At 40.4% G+C, this 26,268-nt stretch overlaps 2 protein-coding genes across 7 annotated transcripts; both read right to left on the bottom strand.

Moving 5' to 3' along the window:
- Positions 1-1,307: 1,307 nt before the first annotated feature.
- LSMEM1 (leucine rich single-pass membrane protein 1) lies at positions 1,308-11,463 on the bottom strand. Of its 5 annotated transcripts, XM_052789420.1 has the most exons (6): positions 10,995-11,462; positions 9,975-10,097; positions 9,192-9,527; positions 7,298-7,429; positions 3,807-3,944; positions 1,308-2,070 (listed from the first exon to the last, which is right to left on the bottom strand). In XM_052789420.1, the coding sequence occupies exons 4-6, from the start codon at positions 7,422-7,424 to the stop codon at positions 1,862-1,864; spliced, it is 474 nt and encodes a 157-aa protein (XP_052645380.1). In that variant the 5' UTR covers positions 7,425-7,429; positions 9,192-9,527; positions 9,975-10,097; positions 10,995-11,462; the 3' UTR covers positions 1,308-1,861. The 5 variants fall into 5 exon arrangements, with proteins under 5 accessions (XP_052645380.1, XP_052645376.1, XP_052645375.1 ...); XM_052789416.1 differs by lacking the exon at positions 9,192-9,527 and having other exon boundaries at positions 10,995-11,460; XM_052789415.1 differs by lacking the exons at positions 9,192-9,527; positions 9,975-10,097 and having other exon boundaries at positions 11,091-11,463.
- Positions 11,464-12,286: 823 nt separating this feature from the next.
- On the bottom strand, positions 12,287-24,812 carry IFRD1 (interferon related developmental regulator 1). 2 transcript variants are annotated; one of them, XM_052789413.1, is made up of 12 exons: positions 24,475-24,812; positions 22,225-22,329; positions 21,620-21,701; positions 21,050-21,174; positions 20,604-20,761; positions 19,251-19,301; positions 18,976-19,154; positions 18,762-18,870; positions 16,257-16,391; positions 14,868-14,996; positions 13,772-13,867; positions 12,287-12,989 (listed from the first exon to the last, which is right to left on the bottom strand). In XM_052789413.1, exons 1-12 carry the CDS (start codon positions 24,518-24,520, stop codon positions 12,900-12,902), a joined length of 1,305 nt encoding a protein of 434 aa, XP_052645373.1. In that variant the 5' UTR covers positions 24,521-24,812; the 3' UTR covers positions 12,287-12,899. The 2 variants fall into 2 exon arrangements, with proteins under 2 accessions (XP_052645373.1, XP_052645374.1); XM_052789414.1 differs by lacking the exon at positions 19,251-19,301.
- Positions 24,813-26,268: the final 1,456 nt, after the last annotated feature.

The raw sequence follows: 26,268 nt of genomic DNA, 5'->3' as shown, positions 1-26,268 counted from the left end.
ACTGTTGGTGTCAGTTTCTATTGGACCACAGACTGCTCTGATAGCTGCAGTTGCAACAAGGGATGTGACAAATCCACATGTTTGAGATGCACCGGGTGCCAAATGCTAGCCTTGTTTCTCCCTGGCTAACAAGTACGGATGTGTGTCAGTGCGAGACAGGAGCTTGAAAGCAATTACAGTAGCTACAGAGAAACAACACTGTGAGTGTCATGTTTTTAGTCTTACAATACTTTTTCTTTCATCGTTTAACAGCATTTACAGAAAGATATTTGGGTTGGACTTTTATGGTTTCTTTCCTTACAACTTATTCTACACTTCCTTTTATCATTCTCTGTTAGCTATATTAAAGTTGTCTTTGTAACAACTACTTGTGATGTCCAGAGGAGATAATTACAACTGCAGCTGGGAATTAACAGCATGAGTAGTAAACTCTTAAGACCAAACCTCACAGTTTTCATGTGAATGACTTGACAGTAATACATCAGGAAAAGAAAAATCAAGAAATAGAGAGAAGGTGGTGTAAAACATAGGTGTAAATCAAAGCACTCCTAATAACAGGAATAGAATTGATGGGCAAATCTGAGTAGAGTGATACCAGGAAAGATTGCTGGACCTAGTTCTTCACTCTGTTGTAGACAATGAAGTAGTCATCACAGAAAGGATTACCATTCATTCTGGAAAAGGAGACTGCAATGCAAGTTGTCAACTTTGGTGAGTTTTTGTAAAATTGTCCAGAAGAGATAAGAAAGCATTGGATGAGAAAGAGAAATCAAAGTGAAAGAGAAGATGTTGGACATACTCCATAGTGTCAGCTGCCATTGCACTGTTGTGATGGGACTAACCAATTTATTTACTGATAATGGAGGTGGCTTCTTAATGTATGTACCAGTAGAAGGTTCTGAATACTAAAATTACAAAGCTACCCACCAGTCCGTTATGTGATCATACTTTTGGGTGTCAGTCTCCACAACTGTGTAAAGTTAGAGTGAGAAAGCGTCAACTCCTGCTTTCACCCTCTGAGGTACTGCTCCATTTTAAAAACATGAAGGTTCAGACCAGATTTCACCTGGCCCTTCTCCGATAGTGGCCAACAACAACTACAGGGAAGAGTACAAGAACATGTAGTAGTTTCCCCACATCATTTTATAAAAACACTTGGCCATCACCCAGAAACTGCCAGCAAATACTGACTACAACGTACTAGCATTGCTATGAGATGGGTACTGCCAGACTGAGTCCTCTAAACCTATTTCCCATGTAAGACAATATGACACCCACTTTCAGTCAATACAAATTTGGGCTGAATATGGCATGTTATGAAAGGGTTTGTTTTTATTCAAGTTTGTTTTTTCACAAAAGGAGTAGTAAGTCAATCTATTTAGATGCACAGAAAGGAAAACCACTAAACTCCGTGGCAGAATTGGATTTATTTATAAGTTGTGGAATCTGAAGTTATCGTTAAATACAAATAATATAGAAGCAAACACAAAACTTGTTCCAAAGAAACAGGAGAATGACTAAGTGAACAAGGTCATGCTGGAATCATGTGAATAGAAATCACTATTTTCTGTGATCATTCACTTACATTTAAATTAAAACTAAGCCCTTAGCCCTGCCATTTACAATGCACAGAGAATCTGGAACTCTTGCCAAAAATTGTTGACAGTCCATTGTTTATTGTAAATCATATGGGCTTAGTTTTCAAAATCTATATTCACATAAAACATTATTTTCTAATATTTTTCATTCAGCTGGCTTTTCCAATGCTCCTGTGACCATATCAGAATGTTTAAGTAACCTGTGTGCCATATGTGAATATATCTCAGTACATGAATATGCTGAATTTCATTCCAAAGAAGATCTATTCTCCAGGGACTTTCAGCTCAGCATGGGTAAAGAGGTAATCGTGAAGATCGGGAGACTGTGTGAAAAGGTATCTCCCCTTTTCCTTAATTCCTGATTGATTTAGATGCTTCAATATCATATTGTTCATTTTCTTAAGCTCTTCTATGTTCTTCTTTTCAGATATTAGTCTGCTTGATATTTGGTCCATCTTGTTTCTAGTTTGAACTTGAAAAGGAAAATGTACCGCATTAAATTGGCAACATTTAAGTCAAGAGCATCACTACCCTCTCTTGCATTCCTGTGGGAGTTTGTAGGGAATTACGATGGGTAAAAATATTAAACAGGGAAACAACTGCAGAACCTAATGATAAGAAGTTATGCATCTGGTGGAGTTACCTGCTCACTACATTATTTAATTGCTTGTTTTCTGTTTTATTCAGTTCAGTGCACTGTAATAAAATCAGATACGGCTCAGAGAAATTATGCAGTCTTCAGGAGTGTATCCATTCCATAGTGTCCACAGAAAAATGTCTTATTTAGGGGCTCCAAGATGCTATTTCTGGGCACTAAGCACCTGTATTTTTCCAAAACTATAATTACTAAAACACACAGCAGACTACAGCCACATCACTGGATTTCCTAAAGCATTTAGATTAAAGGAAAATTCTTGCAAATATTAGCATTTGGAGGCCAGTTTCCTCTGGAACACCAATATGCAGTATCTGTCATGTACACTTCTGGAACTATTTTTATTTTAGCTTTCTGAAGTTAACAAAATTTACCCTTGGGTTTTGAAGCTTGAGTCTAATAGTGCCAGCGTTAAAAAAATCTATGTCTATGGATTGCAAACGTAATCTGATATGATGTTTGTAATGTAAGCTGAAACACTGCTGGAAATGAGTTTCAAAAACCACAGGCCTCCACCAACCTGAGCCCAAGCAAACTCCTTTAATCCCTGTAAGTAGCCTTTTGGCTATTACTTTACCATTTTTCCACTAGAGGGGCACATCACTCATTTTTCTATACCAGGGCTCTACTTTTAGCAGCTCTCCATTAAATAAATCTGGAATTCAAGTACAAGATATATTAATTAGGGTTTTATAATCATGCCACTTAAAATTTCCTGTGTGCTCTGATATTCTGTTTTTTGAGAGCTTGTGAGCAAATTCAGTCAAGGATTAGGATTTCCTGTTCAAAAAGAAAAATGAGGATTTTTGCTCTGCTCCAGCAAATTCCCTACTATAGGATAAAAGAAATCTTGATTTCACATGGATTCCAGTTCATTCAAAATGGACTTGTAAGTTAAAATAATGCACCCCAAGATGGCAAGGGCTCCATAAACCAAGGTCACCTGTAGCCATGTGTTTAGCTAAACCCGCCCGACCAATCCAGTCGAAGTGGAACAGCAATTACATCTGCAGACTAAATGCTATGTGCCAGTTTTGATATATCTTGTCTAATTTTTTGTTTCTTATGTTTGAGATTCTCTTCGTTCCAAGTACTTAGCTAGCAACTTTCAGGTCTTTCTTCAGGTAGCCTGATTTAAGTGTTAGCATGGGTGTAATTCCAGTTTCAGTGGAATGACACCAATACTGAGTTTTATCTGGAAAGGAATGGAAGGCACGTTGTCAAAGTATCTCACTGCCATACAGTCATCTTTAAAATTTAATTTAATTTCCAGTCAACATTTTTAGCAACACAGTATAACCCTGTTGAGCTAAATTCTTCACAGCTGTCGAAGCTCACAAAACCTTTGCACTAAAAATGAAATTGTGCCTTTTAGCTCAGAGAGTAGAGGCCTGTGCTTTTGCACCCAGGACCAAGATCCACTTCCCATAACCAGCCAAAGCCTTTGACCATGCAAATACAGCAGTAGCATGTTATAAGGTAGCATGACGCATTTCAGTGAAGTTCTTCCGATTGGCCCTATGTTTTTAAGAACCACTCTTCAGTTTACTTACTTATTAAGAATATTACGAATGAAACAAGTGCCAAACTGACGATCAAAGTAAGAATAAAGGTGACGAAGAACAAACACTGGTTTCTTACGTTGCTCCCTGCCGTGTTTTCTCCAGTACCACCAGTGTTCTCTTCTTCATCTGTTATGAGACGACAAATCATTTGGTGATAAAGTTTGTTAAAGCTGGTTAGGATAAACATGACAAAATGCTTCTGGCTTCATGAAATGATGTAGAATATGTCGTAATTTTGGCCAACAGATTTTATTTCCTGTGATATTGCATGAGAAGGGAAGAAACCAACTTTATGGGCTCAGCTTGAATTTGGAAGTATAAAAACTAACACATCTGTTATAGCTGTTGGAACATATTCAACAAAAATGTTTCTGTTGTTGAAATACACTGTTTTGTTGAAGTTGACCTGTTTCACAGTTCAGAATTTTACAGCTCAGTTTTACATGTACAAAGGTTACAATTAAGTTTTCATAGGAGGCTTTTTAAGGGCCTGAATGGACTCAACCTTTTCAAAAGAGAGGAGAGAAAAATTCTTATTGAAAACCTAGATACAGATTCATCTTACACGTTCATCCTCTAGATTTGCTTCTTTTTCTGTTTGACAATAGAAGTATCCCTGGGATGATTAATTTCCCAAATTAAGCACCTCAGTTAAGCTCCTGATGTTGGATAGGATGAATGTAGGTCTTGACTTTTTATCTTAAAACAAATGTTTTCAATGTTGTTGTTCTTCTTTTGGTTTTGTTGGTTTCATTCCAATAAAAAATGAGGTACATATCCTCCCAAATTGTCAAAAACGGAATAGACTCTCACATGGACTACATATGGTGTCCTTCAAGCACATGAAGAATGAGGGAAAAAAGGACAAGTAGTTGCTACGCTGCCCTCGAATCAGAGCGTCAAGCCGGTTTATTGCTTTCTAAAGAATGTGTTGCATATAGGGAAAGTCCATAGTTTCTCTCATAGAAACAGTTGCAACCAAATGAGAGGTGGCAATAAGCCCTAAAGTTAACAGTTAAAGTCAAGTGAACACCATGAGGAAATTCATGTGAACCTAAAAAAGAATCATACTTGAGCCAGATTTGTTTAAGCCCAAGTTTGCATACTACTTTAACTACTTACTAAGGGTTGGGTTTATTTTATGTTTTGGGGGGAGTAGGGAGCTAATGTAATTTCATTTTGGTGTCAGTCTCATAGATTCTAAAATTACATGCAAATTACTGTAATTTCTCCTCCTGTAATTGCTGGCTTGCCATTCTGAAAGGGAGAGTAGCGTGTGCATCTGTGAAAAATATATTTCTAGATCATGTTCTTGTTTTAGCTGGTAGAAATCTCTGAGGTCTTTGCAACTGAGCCTGTAGTGATAAAGCTGAGGGAAGGTTGTGTATGCCATTACAGCACTTTAATAATGAACCAGTCTGGGGCTGAGCAATTCACTGAGCTAGTAGGAGATGTCTGGGAATATCTCTGCTTTTCTTTATTGCATTTAAAACGCTCCTCCCTGCAGGTAAGCTGAAACCTTTTAATATTTGGGTTTGGGGGTTTTATTTTTATTCCCTTAGCATTCATAACAAATGCATCATATACTAAGTGCCTGCACAAATATTGCTTTCTAATCAGAATAATAAGGGTGGGGAGGGCCTGCTACTGCTGTCTCTCAAGCATACTAAGCTATCAATAGAGGTCTCAAAAGTGGTCTGTGCTTGCTCTGCCTAATGAATGCTTCTTACTATTTCAACTGGCTGAACATGCCAGCCTGCAGTGTTGTGAGGAATCAGTGAACACACATTCTTGCCAAACTGCAAACAGTGGGACCATTTTGTTATCTAAAACATAGAGAAATTACTGCGTGGCTGCTACCAAAGCAATCAAAAGGTATATACATTTTAAATAGCTTTTAACATGATTGCTGGTGTGTTTGATTATGCCAGGTCATATTAAGCTACTGAACAAAAGGATTGCTGTGTACTGCAACACTCTTGAAATGTCATTTTTAAACCAAATTGGGCATCTGCTATACCACTAATAGATCATTCACAAAATTTTAGTATTTATCAGAAATTGAAAAACACTCCACAGGTCTCACTGATTCTCTGGCAAGAGAGCCAGAATTTTATGCTGCTGAATAAGGCAGCTAAGAACTGTGAAAAGTTAATTTTATGTATTTAACTGATGGGTAAGATATCTACAGAATCTCAAAGTTCAAAAAAAAAAAAAAAAGGCATGTTAAAAAGAATAATCCTAGAAGGAGCCAAAGCACTTTACAAATTGATGCATGAAATACATATTAGGCTACCTTTATTTACTGCTGAAATGTAGGGAGGAGCATGCATGTGATTATTCCACAGAACCATATATGATTCCACTGAACCCTGTATATTTACCTGGAAAGTACACAATACTGTCTAATAGAAATTACAACAGAAAGCAAGACAGTCACGCCGCAAAGAGTTTCTTTGACATTAAAACCAATTCATCCCATTGTCTCATTTTGTACTTGTAGAAGTGACAATATCAAGATAATCTACATATGAAAATTAAGTAGCTTATGTCTAACATCTTTTGTTAAATACAGAAACCAGCACCACTCTAGTTTGTTGCATTAGGAAAAGTTAGAGGACTCAGAAACAGAAGTAATGGAAAAGCATTTAAGTCCTATAACTAGAAGCATGATTAATTTATGGCCATTTCAAACTCATTTAAACAGAGCTGTTGTTCTATAGCTTTTCTTCAGTCAAATTTGCCATTATAGTAAGGGAAATAAAAGCAGATTTAAATACTGTTAGGTGGAATGCTGCTGAAGAACTCCAGGTTTTAGGATGTTTTCAGGTCACAAAGAACTCAAATATATTGTAGCTATCACTGGGTGAAAATATTCTTGTTGCCATGAGAAATCAAAGTTAAGAGCCATATAAAACCAGTAGAAGTGTGAGAGTCCATATCTGAAACTGTAAGTAAAGAGAGTCTGCAAATTAAAATGCTTAAAAGTCTCATGGGATATTTCACATAACTGGTTTGAGTCCTTAGAAGATGTGTCTTAAAAGAATGAACAGAAATTAATTCTGTTCCTATTGCCACGTATAAATTTTAGTGCTTGTGAAGTTACAATGCTATTTATGTAGTAGGTGTATATTGAGCATTACTAGAAACATTATCCTGCAAGGATCACCTCATGAATCCCAATGGAAATAGAAGATAAGTCCAGGCTTGATAGTGAATCCCTAGCCAAGTGCAAGGATTTTCAGGAACCTAATAACTGAAATACTTAGCAGGAGCAGTTAAACCATTAATCTGATCTGTCTAAATTATGCTGTTTCCAATCTTTTTCTTACATTTTTCAGTACAGACCTTGACATATACATTTTGGCCTATTGGGCTGTTGACATCAGTGACACACAATGTGGTCAGCCATACATAACTCTTTTTTGATGGCCTATTGTATGTATAGAAAACCACAGAGCATCACCTATCATACGTACCTAGCACATGTTGGGATACATCTGGACAAACATTTAGTTTGTTTAGGTTGTTTAAAGAATCAACCACATAAAGTTTTCCTTCTTCATGAGTATCGGGCAGGTTAATTTCCAAGGAAGGCCCCTCCATTGTGTCTAAAAGAAATAATAATTAAAAAGGTAAATTAAAACATGGATATGGGAAATAACTGGTAACAGTTGGTGTCTTGTTCTAAGGAAATGCTGAGCAGCCTTAACAACCCTTAAAATAAAGGGATTTGAAGGACAAGCACAGTTACTAGGTCTTGAAGGCAAGGGTAACAGTACATAGCACTTATTTATTCTTGGAGATCTTTGATGAGTATAAGATTTCATTTCTACACTGTGTTTTTGCACATGTGTATACTTAAACCTATATATGCATATGTATGTGTGTGGAGAAAGAGAGACAGAGAAAAATCTATTTGACTGCTCCAGCATTGATTTGAACGTTAGTTATTTAGTTGTATAACTCTTTTAGTTTGGTGTGTACTTGGTAAGATGTAGGGTGATATCCTGACCACAGTGAAAGCCAAATCTTCACTAATACTGCCAGGAAGGATGTCACTCAGGTCCTCTGCTTTCAGCATCAAATACTTCGGAGAAAAGACAGAGAAAGCAGGTGTGGATGTAGGAGATAAGCACCAAGAATTTGCACCTGCTTATACACCTTAGAATATCACTGTGAAGTTATTATTTGTAAAAAATGGAGCAAAAAATAACCTTCTAATGTGGGTCTACTATACATAGATGCTAGTTTTGGACAAATTACAGCCTGATGGCAAAGCCTTTTCTTCAGACTAATAATCCTTGCTTTAAAAAAAGCACTGGATGTGGCCCAATCAGCAAAAACAGCTTCTCTGTGAGTCTGGGTGCATGAACTCATTGACTTATTGTTTATATGAATACAGTTATGAAGGAAGATTATATACAGAAAAGAAGCAATACCTAAGCAGGCTCCTCTATGAATTTCACATTATTCCTTATCAGTCTTTCGGTTTTCTTTATGCTACCCTGACTCCAAAACTTTTCTAGAAACAAACTACGGTTCTAGCCGTAAGGAAATGCAGATGCTCTAACTAGGCATCTTAGACTACACTGGTCACTGAAAACTCCCTTTGTAATTACTGAAGAAAAATACATACTTCCAGGTGATATTCCTCTTAGAATAAGATGTGTCTTTCTGACCTTAGAATCACAGCCTAAATGTACCTTTCCCTTGCTAGTGAATGTAAGGGGGGAGCTCACAGAGATTAGTTTAGACTTGGAGTTGAACGCATCTTACCCACTTAGTATTTTATCAAAGCTCTCAAGTTCAATTTTATCTGCCAGACATAACTCAGCACTTCACGGGATGCGAACCTCCTGCATGGTGGTTTGCATCCCATGATGGAGGGTGTTAAGCACCTCAAGGTGATTTCTGAATACTAGATGGGTTGAATTGCCCTCTTGATGGGCATCTCCCTCTATCCCTCTCCAAGCAATAGAGAACGCAGTGTGACCAGATTCCTAACCTAGCACTTAAATTAAAAAACTAAAGCTTGGGGAATACAGGCCTGAGCCTTTACAGAAAAGACCTACTCTTTCCCTCATCAAACCAGATGCAGATTTTCATAATTCCCCTGAATTTGAGCACACAGCCAAGTAAACATTCACTGAGCCTCAGTAAGTTTGAAGACCAAGTGCTTCAATCACCCCTGACAACGGGGCTTGTTCTCTTGCTAGTGGGGATTGACAGGCCTACATGTATACCTTTATATTTGTATTTAATAGAGTGTAAGAAAAGGTTGCAGCTGCTTTTTTTCTCTCTTCAGAATTGTCGCTGCTACAAAATACAAAGATAAGGTAGAAAAGCTGGCATAGTAGTGGTTAACCTTACCTAGCGTATGATTTTTAGGTGTGCAGCAGTAATTCCAGGACAGATGGCTGTGTCCACTGTCCTTTCCCTAGAACGTCGCGTGGTGCCAGGCAGCACAGTCGGCGAGCCATGTCCCCATCAGCGCTGGCTCCGCTATCTCCCCACAAGCACATCTGTGGCCAGCTGCAATCATTACAGAGCCCCGCATTTCAACAACATCGCGCTAAAAAGTTAGTGACCACCTTGTGCACAGAGGCTTTGGGTTATTTTTAGCTTCTGAAGAGCAGTTGTTTCTCTTGGGTATTTTGATTAGTACCTCCCTGCAACTTCAGGGAAGACTCTTCTTAACAACTTGAGCTGTAATAAACGTGAATTCCTTTGATTCCTTAATATTATGAGTTATACATTTCTGCATTCATTATTATTTAAAAACAATCTCCTCGCTGTGCGCGTAACCGCAGTGAAGATAACTGTTATTAATTCAACAAACTCTGTATTACATTTGTTTTATTACATTCACATGCCAAACAAAGGAGAGAGGATACAGACATCAGGGTCACCGGCCAGAAGTGTTGATTATTTTCCCAACAAACTAATCTAAACATTGGGGGCTTGGGAGTCACTCTTATCTGGTACTTTAACCTTGCTTAAAACCTTTTCTCCCCATGCGATTTTTAAATTTCTTCTTAATCTGTTGTGGTAAAATTAGAACTTAGAATGAGAACACACGGAAAATTCTTCACAGAAAAAAAGGAAATCAAGTCTAAAAGGAATTAAAAAACAGGAGAATGAAACGTTACTTACAACATAACTATGGTCAGGTAACGTGCCAGTATGGAAGAAATCAGCCAGTGAAAATCACCCGAAGAAAACTTGTTCTGCTGTTCCTCTCTCTCTACTTTTAGACCCATAGGAACCTGTCAACTCCTGCAGGACCCATGAAGGCAGCTATGAAACAGACCCTCCCTTTCAATCTATATTTAGAGTTCATCTTGGCTAAGTATACTGACTTAACAATATTGATCTGTTTAAAAAGAAAACACCACATATACAGCTCTTTTTTATTACACTGGAATCATTATGATAATATCCTATCATGGAGAATGAGAAGGTTTGTTAGTGATGAGCAATATTTCACTAACCTTTTGGTTTATGATGCCTTTTTAAAACGCATTTGCTAATGCAGAAGAGTCATATCTACACCACTGTAGCTATGAGTAACCAGTTTGCTATGCAGAAGAGTCATATCTACAGTATTGCAGTCATGAGTACTTTAAAGGCACAGACTAGAAAAAACAGGGTATTTTCCTCCTCCCAAACACCTTATAAATTCAAGTGGGGCAGTATTATGGGATGGACTAATTTGTATGGTATCTTTAGTTGTTTAAAAAATAAATTCTGATGAACTGTTTGTGAGTACTGGTAATTGTTCCTTCACAGACAGTTCTTTTGATCACTCCTTTTTTTCTTGGTGATGTTGCAGAATGTAACGTTACAGCACACTGTAACGACAGGTAGCTGATGCTTACACAAAGGGACCATGGCTCAAAACAAATCCTTTCTGAAGCCATTCTATACGTCTAAAATATTGAACCCCTTTAAAATGACAATAAATACATTTTCCTTTCAGGAAAGAACACAGAGGATACATCCTCTGACTCATAGTTCCCACCCCAAGCTGACAAGCTCTGCCACTGCCCAGTCTGAGTAGCTGGGCCAGTAATACAGACAGAACAAGCTTGCTTCCTGTCTGCAGGGGTCTCCTAGAAGTCCTCCCTCCAAACAAGGACATGCAAGCCAGAAAAAAAAAAACCAAAATCTCACCTCCATCCCTGAAGGATTCCTGACACCATCCTAATTCCTAATTGGAAGACAAGGACCGCAGCCTCTCCAGTTCTAAGCTTGAAAAGGTCTATAAACCCATCAGATCTCTGCAGGGCAGCAAGCTGCACAGCCCGTCTCCCCTCACGCAGCCTTGGAGCCATCCTGGTCTCTGTGGTTGGCAGCTACAGTGGAATGGGGAAAGGGCAACCACGTGCTTGGCCACCTGCCAGGAGATGCTGTAGAAAGCAATTTTGCAAAACACTGGCAGGAGAGGAAGCTATCAGAAGTGCGACATTACACCAGTAAAGCATGCCAAAGGTGACCACCCAGAAGCCCTGGGAGAGACCGGTGGGAACAATTTAGCTGGAAGGGGGCATAGTCTTGGGCTGGGCAAACACAGGTAGCCAGCTTCATCTAGTTCAAGTATCAAAAGTTTCTTCTGCACTTGTGTGACAAACACTGACAACACACATCAATAACAGCACAAAATTCAGTTGAAGGCCTTATTATAGCTTAAGTAATCAGTTTCATAAGCCAAACAAATTCTTACATAATGCATTACTTGAGGAAAAAAAAAGTAAGTTAGAAGGTACAACTAATTGGCATGTATAGATTTTCTGGAATAGGTTCTGCTATAATCTGAAACTAAAAAAAAAAAAAAAACAAAAAAAACCCCATAAAAACCCACCACACCCCAAACTTCCCCTTATCAGAGCAAGCAGTTTTCAGGGCAAGGGGTGGGGGTTTTATTGGGTGTAAGGTTTACTTCCTCTGCTGATAAACATTCTTAAACGCATAGGTCAAGTTATTCTAACAAGCACTTTTATTTATAGCTCTTCTGGTTCAGAAGCTCCAGCTATGTAGGCTTTAGTGTCTTTATTACATAAACCCCCCATCATCCCTAAGACAGACAGTTCTTAGTTACTGGCACGTTTCAGTCCTCTAGAACTGAGGGTAGAGCCGTAGTTTTCAACATGAGGAAAACAGGGCAGCTGGAATGGCTACTGTAAGACAAGGGACAAGGTGTTTTGCGGTACCAGAACTAGAAAATATCTGACCATTACAAAACTGATAACAAAAGAACAGTAGGCTGTTGTGCAGAGCATATGCAAATAAGATACACCTTCAAAACACAGCAAGGTAGAGTTTCATGTAGTATCTACTAAAGCGTTGAAGACTAACCCAACCACATGCCAGAATGGGCAACTAAACAAAACCATCTGTTTCAACCTTTAGGTTTTGCTAGCGTTCCACCTTTTCATTCATGTAGTAATCACTTCTACACAGAAAGCAAGCAGTGAGAAACATCTTTATTCCAAAACTTAAACATCCAATTTCAGAACATGAGAATCTTGGTTTTATTTTACATTGAAGCAAGTACTTGTCACTCACTACTTCACTGTAAGTAAAGGTAATTGAACTTCATAGTCCCCTTCAGGATAAAGTCATACCATGTAGAAATTTCTTTGTCCACCTGCCACTGAAGAGTTTAAGAAGTTACCGAAATAACTTCACATAAACAAGTTCATCTTTTCCTGTTAGCACATTCTTACCAAAACACTTGGTCAATGAATTAATTTAATTTACTTTTACATAAAGGAATCCAATCTGACACACAGCATTTGACTACAGTTATCCCCCCCACTGAACAGTTCAGTTACAGTATATTCAACCTTTGGAGCAAGTTGCATCTAATGCAAGTCTTATAATGTATCCCTGCACCCAATCTTGCATCTATCTATATACAGTGTATATGCAACTAAGCAACAACATGCATTATATTTACAGATTTTATACAACATCCCTGTGCACAAGTGCGAACTGTGACTACAGAAATTAAAAAATTCATTTAAAGGTTACAAATCTATTTTAGTTATGAAAATTGAACCCCATGGAAAACGAGATCTAGAAAAATTCCCCCACGTCTGCTCTTTTATCACGACATTTACTTCTAGCCTTTGTCCGAGCCTTGAATGCTGCAGAGTTGTACAAGTGCTACAAAATAAAAGGAAAAATTAATCACAGATGTTCAAAAGGCTTATGTCCCCTTTAGAGAGTTTTTTTAATGTTAAGAAACAGCTGAAAATATCTTTTTATTAATCTTGAGTAAATTGGTAGGCTTTCTGAAATTTATAGTAGAATATCTTTGCACCAAAGGCTGATGCATTTTAATATATATACGTTTAAAAGAAACTTGGACTGTATAAGAAAGGCTGAGCTAGGAGCAATTCCGGAAGCCGGTCAGTTGAACATCACACGGACACAATGTAGATTAAGTTTACCCCCTGGATTACACTTGGTAGCACCATTCCTCAAATTGTTTGTACACATGAGTACGTTCACAACCAACAGAACAAATTCATCCTAGTGTCTGTCTCACACTGGAGAGAGTTTGGGATACTGGCTTTATAAAGACTCAGTTTCTATGGCTTCTTGTAGGTCCCTACCCAAAAACCTACGGCTCTCATAAGGGCCCGAGTTTCACATGTATGGAGCATGAATCTCATACCAATCAGCAACCATGTCAACCAACCTTCAGACCCCCTTGGGAGAAAAACAGTAGCAGACACGTGCCCAGTGGAAAATCTAAAATAAGAGCTCAAAGAGACGCATACAAGCAAGGCTTGGTTTCCTTCAGGACAATATGGGGCATTGTTAGAACTAAAGTGATGAGTTTAAAGATGGCAGCCTCTAAAGTGCGTGTTTGGAATACCATTTAATTCAGGAGAAATATAGCGTATGAAGTAAAGAAAATACATTAAGGTGCAATAACCTACCCTTTCAAAACGGGATATCTTCATTGTTTTCAGAGTTGCAGCATCTAGCATTACTGGTGGACCAAGCTCAAACACATTCCGAAGAAAGTCATTTGACTAAACAAGAAACACATCAAATGATCAGTTTCTCCTTTGATTATCGAGTCTCCAAAGAAGACTACTGTTAAATATCAAGTATTCCAGTAAGAAATAGTAGCAATTTGACACAAATCTTAGTATCTTTTGCAATTAAGCCAGGGAACACTTCTTGCTTTAATCACAATAAGGCTAAGAACTAAAACTGCTCTCTTGAGAAGACACAAACAGCTACCCCGCACCTTGACATTTTTGTTCCAGCAAATTAGACACTGTTCTGTTACATGCCCTACACAAGATCAGGCAGCTGAACACATACGTATGGTTTCACAACACCAATTTTAAAATATCTGGCTGTAAAATTAGTATTTGGAAATGTTGAAAAAGCTGCTACATGCCTGGGCTCCCTCAGTCACATAGAAATGCAACTGACAATGCCCTGAAGATTTTAACACCATGATTATCACAGCAATTTGGGAGCATATACTCCTAAGCTAGAGTTCCTACTTCTGCTACATATCTAAACAGATGACTAGTGAACAAGCAGTTCCTAGAACAGAGATAAGGACTTATCCCTTCCTTTTTGGAATGCTGTCATCATTGGCCTGCAAATTGTGTTCATTATTTTTTAGTAAAATTTTGCATTCCTTTTTACAGGCTTGAACAGGAAGGGTGGAGGCATGCAGCTTTATAGCAGCCAGATGACTACACCACTCTGCTGAAAGAGGGCATAAGGATTCAGGAGAAACCCTGAAGCTAAGAAGATGCTCAGCTTGAATCTCTTACTTGTTGGAAGTCTTCTAACTGCTAACCCAGCACACCCAGGCCACAACTCAGAAGCAGCTCACCCCGACAGTTCTAGCTCACTGTAGTTCATTTTCTAAGTGCTGCCTTTTAACACTTCTAATGAAGGCCCATCATTTCACCAAGTTCTACTCATGATTTCGTAATTCAGACTGAATGACTACAAAGAAACCAGACAGGGAACAACAGTCTGAGCATGTATCAAACAGCAGCTCACCTGCAAATGATATTGCATCCCCGACCCCAGAATCTCCTTGAAGGTATCGTAAGTTTGTTTTTTAACCCAGCAGTCAATATACATGCGCTCAGGTCCAAACTTAACCATCTCTGTAGGAAAGTCACGCTCCTATCCAAAATTAAAGGAAACAATACATATAATTAATTTAAACAGTCTTTTGTATTAGGAATTGTATATGTCTCAATGAACTTTATTTTCATTAATATATTTGGCACACCAAAACCTTCCAAATAATACTGCATATGCTAAAGATTGTATTTGTTTCTAAACTGATGCATACCTAAAGTTAAATCTCATGTAAGACTTGAAGCTGACATTCTTCAAGTCAGAAAGCATTTAAAAAAACCCACAACACTTAACTTTCATCCTTAAAATAAATTTAAGAATTGGACTTATCTCCAGAAAAACCAGTTTGAGTACAGGAGTCACCTTTCAGTCAGTTTGTAAGCCTCATTTAGTCCCCACCTTTCAAGTGCAGCAAGCTACATTTGTGACAATGGAATGTAACAAGCCCTCGTGACTCAGATTCTTCTACAGGCAGAATCTCAAAGGTGACTTCAAATCACTTCAAAGCCTTCTCCTTAGCTTCCAAGATGTTTAACCATTCCAAATGTCAACTAATATTTAGTTGGTCTTACCCATACAGCAATGTAAAAAGTAATTATCTGACAAAAAAATCTAGTTCAAGATGTGTAAGATAACAAATAATCCATTAAAGTGATAGAAGTTTGACATTTGTCTTCGAGGCTTTACTCAGAAGTTATGTCACTAACCAAGTATTTTGAGAGTTCTGCTTTGTGTATTGTTCTCAGTCTGGATACGGAAAACCAGAAGATTACAGCACAACAATTAGGACAACTCCCCCCCATACACAAACACTTCTTTGGCCCCTGACAGAGGTGCCATTTGGAAATGTATCTTACTACTAAGTTGCTTTTTGTTTACTATGCACAACAGTTCAGTAAGAGACTTTACAATAAACCTTTTCACAGAATTCAGAACACTAACTTGCATGAACTACAAGTTTTCTGTGAAAAAAAATCTGCTGATGGTATAAAATAAAGAGAATTTAGTATTTACAGTGCAATTTTTAGCCTTCTTTACAGGAAGAAAAACCCAAAACATCCCTCTTCAATATGGAAGTCAAGTCTGGAGCAAAATAAACAAAGTTCAACTTTCTTTACCCTACATTTCCAAAAAAGCAGTTTTATTTTGTGTAAGTGATCAGAATTTGAAATCTCATTTAAACTAATTTCTTCCTGTTGCTTTTACTGAAACAGTAATTCTATTTAATAATAAAACAATTTTCATTAAATTGTACACTACATAGCTACAATCCAGACATTCAAAGCAAGACAAAACAATCACCTCAACAGCTCGTAGAACATCTCTGAAGACAGATCGCTGCTTTCTTTTATCTACTTTGGCTCGGTGCTTGTTTCCATCAGTAGCCAGAGCTCTTAGTTTCTCTGTCAGAAGCTCCATATCTTCATAAAAGAAATCCTAGTAAAAAAACAGTGGGGGTTTTTGTTTTGGTTTGGTTTTCTGGGTATTTTGTTTGTTTCTTTTTTTAGTTTCTGGCCTTAACATCTTTTCCTGCAAATAGGAAAATGGTTCTCTCCAAATTCTGGGCATGTAGACCTCTACAACCTGTTACTTAAAGAGACAGAGATGGCACTAACTTCCTGTAGTTCCTTCTGCACTATTTAAGCCAGTAAGAACAAAGTCACAGCATCCAGTTTACCCAAGAAGGACACTATCAAACTCTGTTTTGGTAGTTAGAGCTACATGAAACTGTACAGCTCCTTCAATGTGTGTATATACCTGTCAATTTGTTCTGCTCCATAATTCCAAGGGACTCAAACTGCCTAACTGATCTGCTGAACCTGACTGCCAGTCCTGTTGACAAGCTGAGGGCACTTTCATGTTATTAGCACAGAACTCATGCTGCTGGAGATGGATCGTGAGACACCATTAGACTGACAGTACAGAATATTTAGTCGTTAGTCTCGTATGGGGTGGAAAATTATAAAGCAGTTTTTCAAAAATGCTTAACAAAACACTCCAAGTAAACATTAATGCATAATTGTTTAGCAGGAAATATTTTCTCCCCTCCATTTGCTAATTCAGTGGTAGTTTACCTGGATTAGTAAGAATGTATGTAAATTTATGTAAAAACAAGTTTTTGTGGTTTTTTTAATCTGTCAACTGACTAGGCTGAGTTTACTGCATGCTTTTTAAAGGAAACTGGTCAAAGGCAAAACACGGTAAGCATTTTTAATCTGCGCTGATTGTTAAGGATCCAAAGAGAGTAATTTGTAATGATTAAAAGGGCATTTCCTCAATGGAACGGAAGTTTTTAATGAATATAGTCTCATTTGTTAATGCATTTTAAAGATTTTAGTTACTTGCAGTCAGTTTGACCAAAAAAAGGATCAAGTTCCAGTCTCTCTTTTTTTTCTTTCAAAGTTGGTGTCCTGGTGGGCACAAGAAGCTGGGAGGGGACACAGCCAGGGCAGCCAACCCAACCTGGCCAGTGGGGTATTCCATACCATGTGACATCATGCCCAGTATATAAACTGGGGGGAGTTGGCCTGGGGGGGCAGATCGCTGCTCAGAAACTAACTGGGCATTGGTCAGTGAGTGGTGAGCAATTGCATTGTGCATCACTTGTATACTCCAATCCTTTTATTATTACTATTGTCATTTTATTAGTGTTATCACTATTAGTTTCTTATTTTCTGTTCTATTAAAGTGTTCTTATCTCAACCCACAACTTTTACTTCTTTTTCTGATTCTCTCCTCCATCCCACTGGGTGAGGGGGAGTGAGTGAGCAGCTGTGTGGTGCTTAGTTGCTGGCTGGGGTTAAGCCACAACAGTTGGCTTCCATAACAAGAGACTCAAATCCCTCCTGTTTGCCATTATATAGAAGTCTTGGCATATTGTTTCAGATTATGCAGTGTTAGTGTGTCATGCATCGTGACTCAGTTGGAGTTATCTTTTCACTTTGGACAGTGTTCTGGCAAAGCTTGGCAGCCTTGACCAAGCTAGGAGCCATTCAGGCAGCTCTTCCAAACTGTGCTATGGGTAAGTGAAAACTGTTTCCTTCAGTGCTGTCAAGAAAACAGTTCAGAAATTAATAAGGCATATTGAGGAATGTAAAGGCAAGTTTAGCTGTGTATGATGTAATACTGAGACGCTTGCACCTAATCCAACTCCAAAGCAAACCCCAAGAAATCTCACCAAATCTAGCAATGCCGGTATCTGTGCAACATTTGTACAAATCCTTTCAAAATCTGCCCCCTTAAACTGACTGACTAATCCCCAACTGACTAAAATAGTTACAAATGCTGTGAAACCATCATGCAATACTAGTTATTCTTCTTCTTCTCAAGGTACCTAAATAAGGATACTGAAAATGCAATACTAAAAGTTAACATGGTTTCTACTGAAGGATAGATTTTTAGCTGTGAGAGCAGAATTGTGCAGGTTGTGAATCACTGTAACTTGTCTGCGTAAGTATCTAATGAGTGTTCCCACTACAGTAAACAATACTGTTTTATCCTGGAATCTCTCTAGGAATTTTTTTTTTTTAAAGCTGGTGTTGGATTTAGATTTTAAAGCTTGCACACTACATTTCTAGTTGCTCTTCAGTACTGTTTGATGTGTTTTATATTGATGCTGTTCTGCAATATGGAAATTAGTGTAAAAATGATAGCTAAATTGCTGTGAATCATTGCTATACCCACTTAGATTGGGGCAGACTCAATACAAAGAACACAACCCAGTGAATTCCCCACCACTTGTTGAGATCCAGGGTGCTACACAACACAGGTTAAATAATTTGTCTTGTCTCATCATCATCTACTTACAGCATCTGTTTCCCGTGCCAGTTCAAACAGAAGAGCTAGTGTTTCTCCAGCAGCTATTCTCATGTTGAGATCATCACAAGACAGGAGACTTGGAAGTTTATGCAAGTGCCTAAGGAGTAAGTCACACTTCATTAAGATCTGCATTTTGTTGACACGGCTTCACTGCATATAAAAACAGTCATTACAAATTTTGTTTTCCAATAAAGATACTCACATTTCAATTTTCTTCTTCACTTCATTCATTGGACAAATGGTCAACAACAGTGTCCATGCTAAGAGAGCACTGATGTGAAGCACAGTATTATGGGTACTTGATACACCATTAGTGTCTCTATCTCGCTGATAGGCCTTTGTGAAGATGTTTTCCAGGCATTCCATAGTAGAGTACAGTTCCTGAACAGGGGAAAAAAGATCATGGAAGCAGATTAAGATCCACACATTTTCATATCATCAATTTATATACATTAAAAAAGTATTACTTATCCTCACCGTAATGTCATCAGTGACAATGAAACAGCAAATCCCTAAGCAGGTTGCACACTAGACACAAAAGGAAAAAAAATGTCAGCATTTGACATTAATGTTACTGTTGACAAAACCTCTGAAATTCAGCACCTGGAGTAATTGAGACTTGAGATTAAGACCTTAGCAGAGTAGAAGTCTTCAACACTGTTTAATTCAGCTACCTTGTAACAGTTAGCTCTCAGTTCCATCTGCTGTCAGGATTTTACAATATATGCTACTTAAAAGCCTTAGCTATTCATGCCGTATTATCTAATATAGCTTACAAAGCCGCTCCAAAAAGCTACATGTAGCACTCCTTTCACCCAACTATTTTAAATCCCATCAGAATTCACTAGCAGAAATTATGCTGATAAACAGTAATGGACATGTGATATGTATACACAGCTATGGGAAGCATTTTCCCCCTCCCTGCCCACTATTGCAACTAAATGTCATGAAAGCACTGGACTTCAAGAGCCTTTCTTGGCACTTTCCAACTTTTACTGCAAGGTCCTACACATCTCTTCCTTATCCCCCGTATTCAACTCAGTCTCCTCTTACAAAGAGTAAGAAAAGAAGTGCTTGAAAGTGATGCCTGCACTAACCACAAAGGACTCAAAACTACATTTAAACAGGACAAGCTTTAATGGCTTTTGTTTGTTTGTAGAAACAACTGCCATTGAACTAATACTAGCTCCTCTTCCAGCTGACAGTATCTATTGTAACACAGCTTGTGTAAAATAGAAGTAGCCAGCTATGTAACGATAAAGGCAAGTTGGAAAATACTAGTTAAAACTCTGAAGCTTAAAAAAAAACCTCTCGGCAAGAGCTTTAGACTGTCTTCAGTCAATATTTCAAGTATATTGCTAATGTATAGATGAGATGACTGGCTGAAAAACTTAAAATACTTTTGGTAGTATGAATGTAACAAGTATGTAGTTCTAGGTCTGCTATATATAGTTTTATCATACATAAATATATTTTACATTCCTCTGCTGTTAAAGTTAGAATTAATACAGGAAGAAGGATACATCAGTCAGTGGGAAAACTTTCATTTTTTTTTCTATAGGACTTCAACATCTGCCCTCAGAACTGCAGTAAGGAGGCTGTGACTTGACAAAGTACTTTAAGGAAGTTCCTAGGCTGAAGAAGAGAATGACATTCAACCTTTAGGTGGAACTTTTCAAGTCAGTGAAAACTGCTATGCATCATTCAGAGCATACATCAACATCATGAGTTCACACTAGTGCAGTAACCTTTAGTTCTGGATTACACAATAGTGAGTTGGTCAAAAACTGCCCTCTGTCCCTTCCTGGCAAATAAACATTTTATACTTACAGCCTGTCTGGCTTGGACACTGGCTGTTCCATCACAGACAATCTTCTTCAGAACCGGACCAAGGGTCTTAAAAATCTCTTCACTTTCAATTCCTGACCCCATCTGCACACACAGAAGACATGCCAGTCCGGCAGCTGCACACTGTTCGTCGCTCTTACCTAGAGATTAACGTGCTACAATGAGTAATCACCTTGTGCATTGCTTCCTTTAAAGATCATTAGTCTGAAAACTTGCAAGTGGAAATTCAGAAACCAACAGAAGATAATTTCAGTTAATTTTCTAGGTCAGTTAAAGTATAACTTCTAAATTAAAAAAAGGAATGTTGTTAACATAACTAAATTAAGCACTCTATAAAGTACTAGAAAAGCCTCACAGTCTTAATTCCTTTTAAACAATGAGCTATTTCATGGGGATTATTGCTTTCTAATAGCAAGCACGTTAATTACCTTTCTTTATGCAGCGTTCAATGCTATCAGTTAGTGTCATTCTCCTTTCCATGATAAATTCATATAGTATTTTAGAAGAAAAAGCACTTTTCAGACTTTCAAGAGCTGCTTGTCTTGTCTTTGCACTGTTAGAAGAGAGAAGGAAGACCTCCTGAAATCAGCACACATCCGTTAAAGCTCAGCGTTTATTTTTATGGTAGTTTATATTTGTCTGCGCCCAATAGAAGAGTGACCCACAGCAGCACCATGAAGTACAAAATGCTATGAATTGCCTCCTTCCTCAAGGATAGAGAAACTTAGGTTGGAGATAGAGTTCACAATAGTACACCAAGCTAGAAATAAAGTCACTCTATTTCAAGCTACTAGGAAAGGAAAGTCTGACTCTCACGTATCCAAAAACTTGGCGGAGGTAGAAAGGTCTTTTCAGATCCACAAGAAAAGCAAGTCCTCCCCAGCATGAAATAACTGTAATTTCAGTAAGCATATAAAAGTTTGATGCATATTTCCCTTCTCATATCAGAGAAAGCCAGAAAACAATGGATGAATGTGTTTCTTCAAAGCATACTATACCTCTTGTCCAATGTAAGATCAATAAATCCCTTCAATTTGTATTCTAAGTCTTCTTGAGTGGCTTCTTCATCAACTTCAGGCCCTAATCCAAAGGAAATAATTTAGTCCTACTGATATACAGTTTATTAGCAGACACAGTAGTATCCAACACTTAACATTTTTAATACTAGTAAGAAAGCAGTTTAACATAGACAATAGCTACAGAATTGTTCAGTGTTACAGCAACAGAATGGTGTTAAGCCTACTGCATCGAACTGCCCCTTACAATGCTTTTATAACAATTGATCTATTGATACATCTGTGCTGTTTCTATACCTGCTTCTTATATGTGCCAAGACATGCGCACTTTAAAATTCTTCCTGTCTCCAAAAGTTAGCATTATATAATTCTAATAGAAAGAAGCCCAATAGTTTCATGGGAGGCTCATGAAACCTGGAATACATTCTTACCAAACAAAACGATAGCCACTAGATTAACAATCATATAGCATTTAACAGAATGTCATTATTTTGCTACTGCTACTTACAGTCTAGTACTTAAGCTCTTAAGTCAGCTCATGGTTTATGTTTTTAAAAAGATGAATAGGTATAAATGAAAGAATATACCATCCTCAGTGAAGCTAGCAGGATCGCTGAAGCCACTGCAGTGGCTCATAGTTTCAATTGAAGCATCTTCATCACTAAAAGGCTGCACATTTCTGGGCTGACCACCTTAAGGAAAGATGAATACAATAGTTTGTTCATTTTTCATATGCAAAAGGAAGATCTGAACACTGAAAGTGGGATTTAACCCTCCCAACAGATTCACTCTCCCTGACCCAGCCACGGAAAGCACATCTCTTTCCTCTGCTAGGTCTTTTACTCCCAGCTGTTCTGAAGACCAAGTTGGCTCTGTTCTGGAAGATCATTTGTGAATGGTGCGGAAGAGCCCAGCTAGTTTTCCAAGAATCGGTAGAACTTCTGACTCCAGATTTAGGATCTTTCTACAGTCAACTTCAAGTTAATGCAATTTCTCATGACTGTGCTTTAAAAGTAGCTCTATATTAATTTAACTGTTAGGACAAGCTACCTAAAAAAATCGCCATACAATCTTTATTTTTCAATTTTGAGGTACTTCAAGGCAGGGTAAGTTATACATTTAGGCAAACATACATTACCCAGTTCAATGCAGGATTTACGGGATTAAGTATAGTATGTGCAGCATCAGCAATGTCCAACCCTATTTCAATACTGAATTACAAATACGAGCCAGAACATCAAATGCTTCAACAGGGGAAAAAAGTTTTGCCTCTCAGGATCAAGAAGGCCTCGGCTCAGGAACTTCAGTCTTTTTGAAGAAAGGAGTATTATTTTCACCAGTGTTCATTTCTACAACTTTTCGTAACTGTATCTTATTCTTACAGCATTAGGAGTTGGAGGAGTTTGATCTGATAATATTGTAATTTCTACTGCTGTCCTATACTAGCCCTTACTTTGCATCTACTAACGTTGATTAGCAAAAGAATAGTTTTACTGTTATGTCTCCAACAGTTCCCAAATGTCATTTACAGAACTCAGAATTCTGCTCTTCCGCCTAGTATTTTTGTGGTACAGTTGATTCTAAATTATTTAAGAAGGCAGCACGCAGTGCTTGCCCACTTCAGGCAGGCTTCCTGACTACCAAGACCCTCCCCAAAAGCATTTTTATCTAGGCAGAATCAACCTTGAGTTGATCACTGTCCAAGTGCTTTTCCAGTAAAGTTAAATTCACGCTTCAGAGGTGTTGCAGCTCTGAGCTGCAAACCATCTACTTGTATCACTGACCATAACCCTTGATGCTTCCTATAGTTACAGAGGAGAAACACTAGCCAATGCGCAGACCAAGAAACTTGGAAGCTCAGAGTTCTGGCACAGCCATCTTATTGCCTCTGGTGATGTCAAGCAGGGAAGTTCAATGGGAGAAGTGGCAAGAATGATTGCCAGCCCTTCACAAACTAAAATAAAAGCAGCTGCAGAAAGAGCCAGTGAACTGCTCACTTCCTGAACATTTGATACTTAGAGAGACAGACTCTGCTCACAGTTATGGCAGCCTGAAGTGAAATTTCTCACCCCACAACATCTCCATTCGGCCCAGGCATCAGCACCTCAGCCACACACATCCCGGATCGGTATGAAGACTTGTTTACCTTCTAATACCCTCCTTCAGGCTAAGAAGGGTTGTGGTTTTGTTTTTTTTTTTTAAAGGCACTGCAGCCTTTCGGAGCACAATACGCCGACGTACAGCCACACCAGCCACCGGAGTGACAGCAGCAGCCGTCTCCGTGTCGTCGTCGTGTACCCCCCCCGCCCGGGAAGGGCCCACGCCGGCGGCGGTGCAGCGGCGCGGACACCGGCGGCTCTGCGTGCCGGCGACGCGCCCCAGCGCCATTCCCGCCGCGGGGCCCGGCCTCCCCCGCCGCAGCCGGGCTCCCCGTGCTGCCCCGGGGCCAACCGCTGCCCTCAGGGCGCTGCTTGCCGCCGCCCGCCGCCAGGCACGGCCGCCGCCTCCCCGGGGCCGCCCGCGCCGCCGGGCGCATGCGCGCGAAGGCCGCGAGGTGGCGGTTTCGGGGCCGGCTCCGGTCAGCCAGGCGGCGCCGCCCGGCCCGGGCCCGGGCCCAGGCCCGGCTGCGGCTCCGTCCCGCCCAGCGGGGAGCTCCACGGCCGCGCCCGTCCGCCCTGCCGCTTCCCCACTAAGCCCCGCAGGGCGCCGGGGAGCAGCCGGCCCGGCCGCCCCGCGGCCTCTCTCGTCGGCCAAGGCCTTCCCCCGCCGCCCCGGCGGCTCGTCGGGTGAACTCCGCGCCCCGCCCGCCCGGACCGGAGCCCCCCGGCCGCGCTCACCGGCTCCGCGCTGGTGGTTGCTCCCCCGCTTCTTAGGCTTGGGCATGGTCGCAGCGGCGCTCGGCTCGGCTCCCGCGGCCCCTCTCCGGGTCTCGGTCTCTCTGCTCCCCCCCCGCCCGGGAATCAGCGACAATCAGCCGATGGAAGAGCAGGATGGCTTTTTACTCCAACGCCTCTGCGAGGCCGACTTCCCGGGCCGGAGCAGCGGAGGTGATTGGCGAAAGCAGGCGGAGGACGAACCGGCGGCGAAGGCAGAAATCCCCGTGGAGGCCCGTGAGCGGAGTCGATACATCTTTCTCCTCTCAGACACCCGGGGCTAAAGGCGCGGAGGGGGCGCCGGCGCCTCTTTTATAGCGCGCCGGCCTGCGGGGGCGGGGCCGCGCGCGACGCGCCGTTGCCGCCAGCCAATGGCCGGGCGTGGCGGCGGCGAGCGGGAGTCCTCTGACGCGGCCGCGCCGCTGCCCAGTGGCGGGGCGGGGTGGGGTTGTCGCCGCCGCTGCCGCCTCGCGCGCCCTCTGCCGTCGTCACGGCTGGCGGCGGGAAATGTGAGGTGGGTTTCCTGAGGGGAAGCGCCGCGGGTGGCGAGGGACGCGCTGGGGGCTGGCCGCCGCGTTGCCGTCGTGGGACGTCGCTGCGCGAACCCTCCGTTCCACACCGATAGCCGGGGCGGGTGGGTTGCTTCTTCACAGCGGATTGTCTTCCGCGCACGGCGGAAGGGGGTTTCCTGTCACGGTGTTGTCCGTTCTCTCTCCCCGTTTAGAGACTTGGCGCTTTTAAGCCTAAATGCCTTTATTTTTAACCCAAAACTGATTTTTTTTTGGTTCCGGTTTCCGCCGCGCTTCCAGTAAAGAAGAACAGGGTAGCGCTCCTACCCACCAAAAATACATTGGCTTATAATATTTCTGAAATGTGCTTCTGAATTCTCACTGATTGCCCGTAACAGTACCGCCGTATCTGGGGGCGGGAAGAGAATTTTGCGGAACTTGCTGAAAAGTTACGTAAGACATAGCAGCGATTACACTCTTTGAATTCCTTTGCATACAAAGTGTATTTACAGTGACTTTCAGAAAGGCAAACTTTCATAACAATTCTCCATAAGTGCTGCATGAAAAATAAAGGAAATATGGGGTTTAGTGACCCGTCTGTGCATCTCGAGTAAGGAAATGCCAGTAGTGTCTATTTCTAGAAAATGGTAGCGGTCAGCTGTGGTACCTGTGGGTGCTGGCAGAGCCCGATGTTTTGGGTTGCTGTGTGGCGTGAGCCTCCTGGTGACCATTTCCTTGGGCATGGGAGAGTCAAATTTCTGAAAATGTCTAGCCAGTTCTTCTAGCATCCTATTTAAGAAGAGCAGAAAAAGAGACAAAAGTCAGTACGTACTGCATGCGTACAGGACAACACATGGGTGTCTCAGAGGCACCGGTGGCTCTTCTCCTTCAGGTTGAAATGTCAGAGCAAGGGACAGCCTTCCAGGTAAGTAGGCGGAGGAGCTGCAATTAAATACAGAAGGCATAACTGTACCCTTGGGTACACAAGAGTTAATATCAGAACAAGGGAGCAGTGCTGGGTAAGCTACAGCACCTAATAGCAGCCAAGCATACTTGGACGGCGGGGGTATTTGAGATGCAAGATGCCAATACCATTTTAGTGAGGTCAGCCATGTCCTAACCGTTTCCTGTGTGCTGGCCCTCTTAATATATAGATTAATCTCAGAGGTGCAGGCTGACCGGCCTAGACTTCACTGAAATTGTTGCCGTCGTGGTGATAGGCCCGTCTCACAACAATGCTGTCTGAGGC

The sequence above is a fragment of the Harpia harpyja genome, chromosome 6 (assembly GCF_026419915.1).
Source record: "Harpia harpyja isolate bHarHar1 chromosome 6, bHarHar1 primary haplotype, whole genome shotgun sequence".
In the NCBI taxonomy this organism is placed as follows: Eukaryota; Metazoa; Chordata; class Aves; order Accipitriformes; family Accipitridae; genus Harpia; species Harpia harpyja.
Note: the sequence above shows the minus strand (reverse complement) of the source record. Positions and strands in the feature narration are given on the sequence as shown.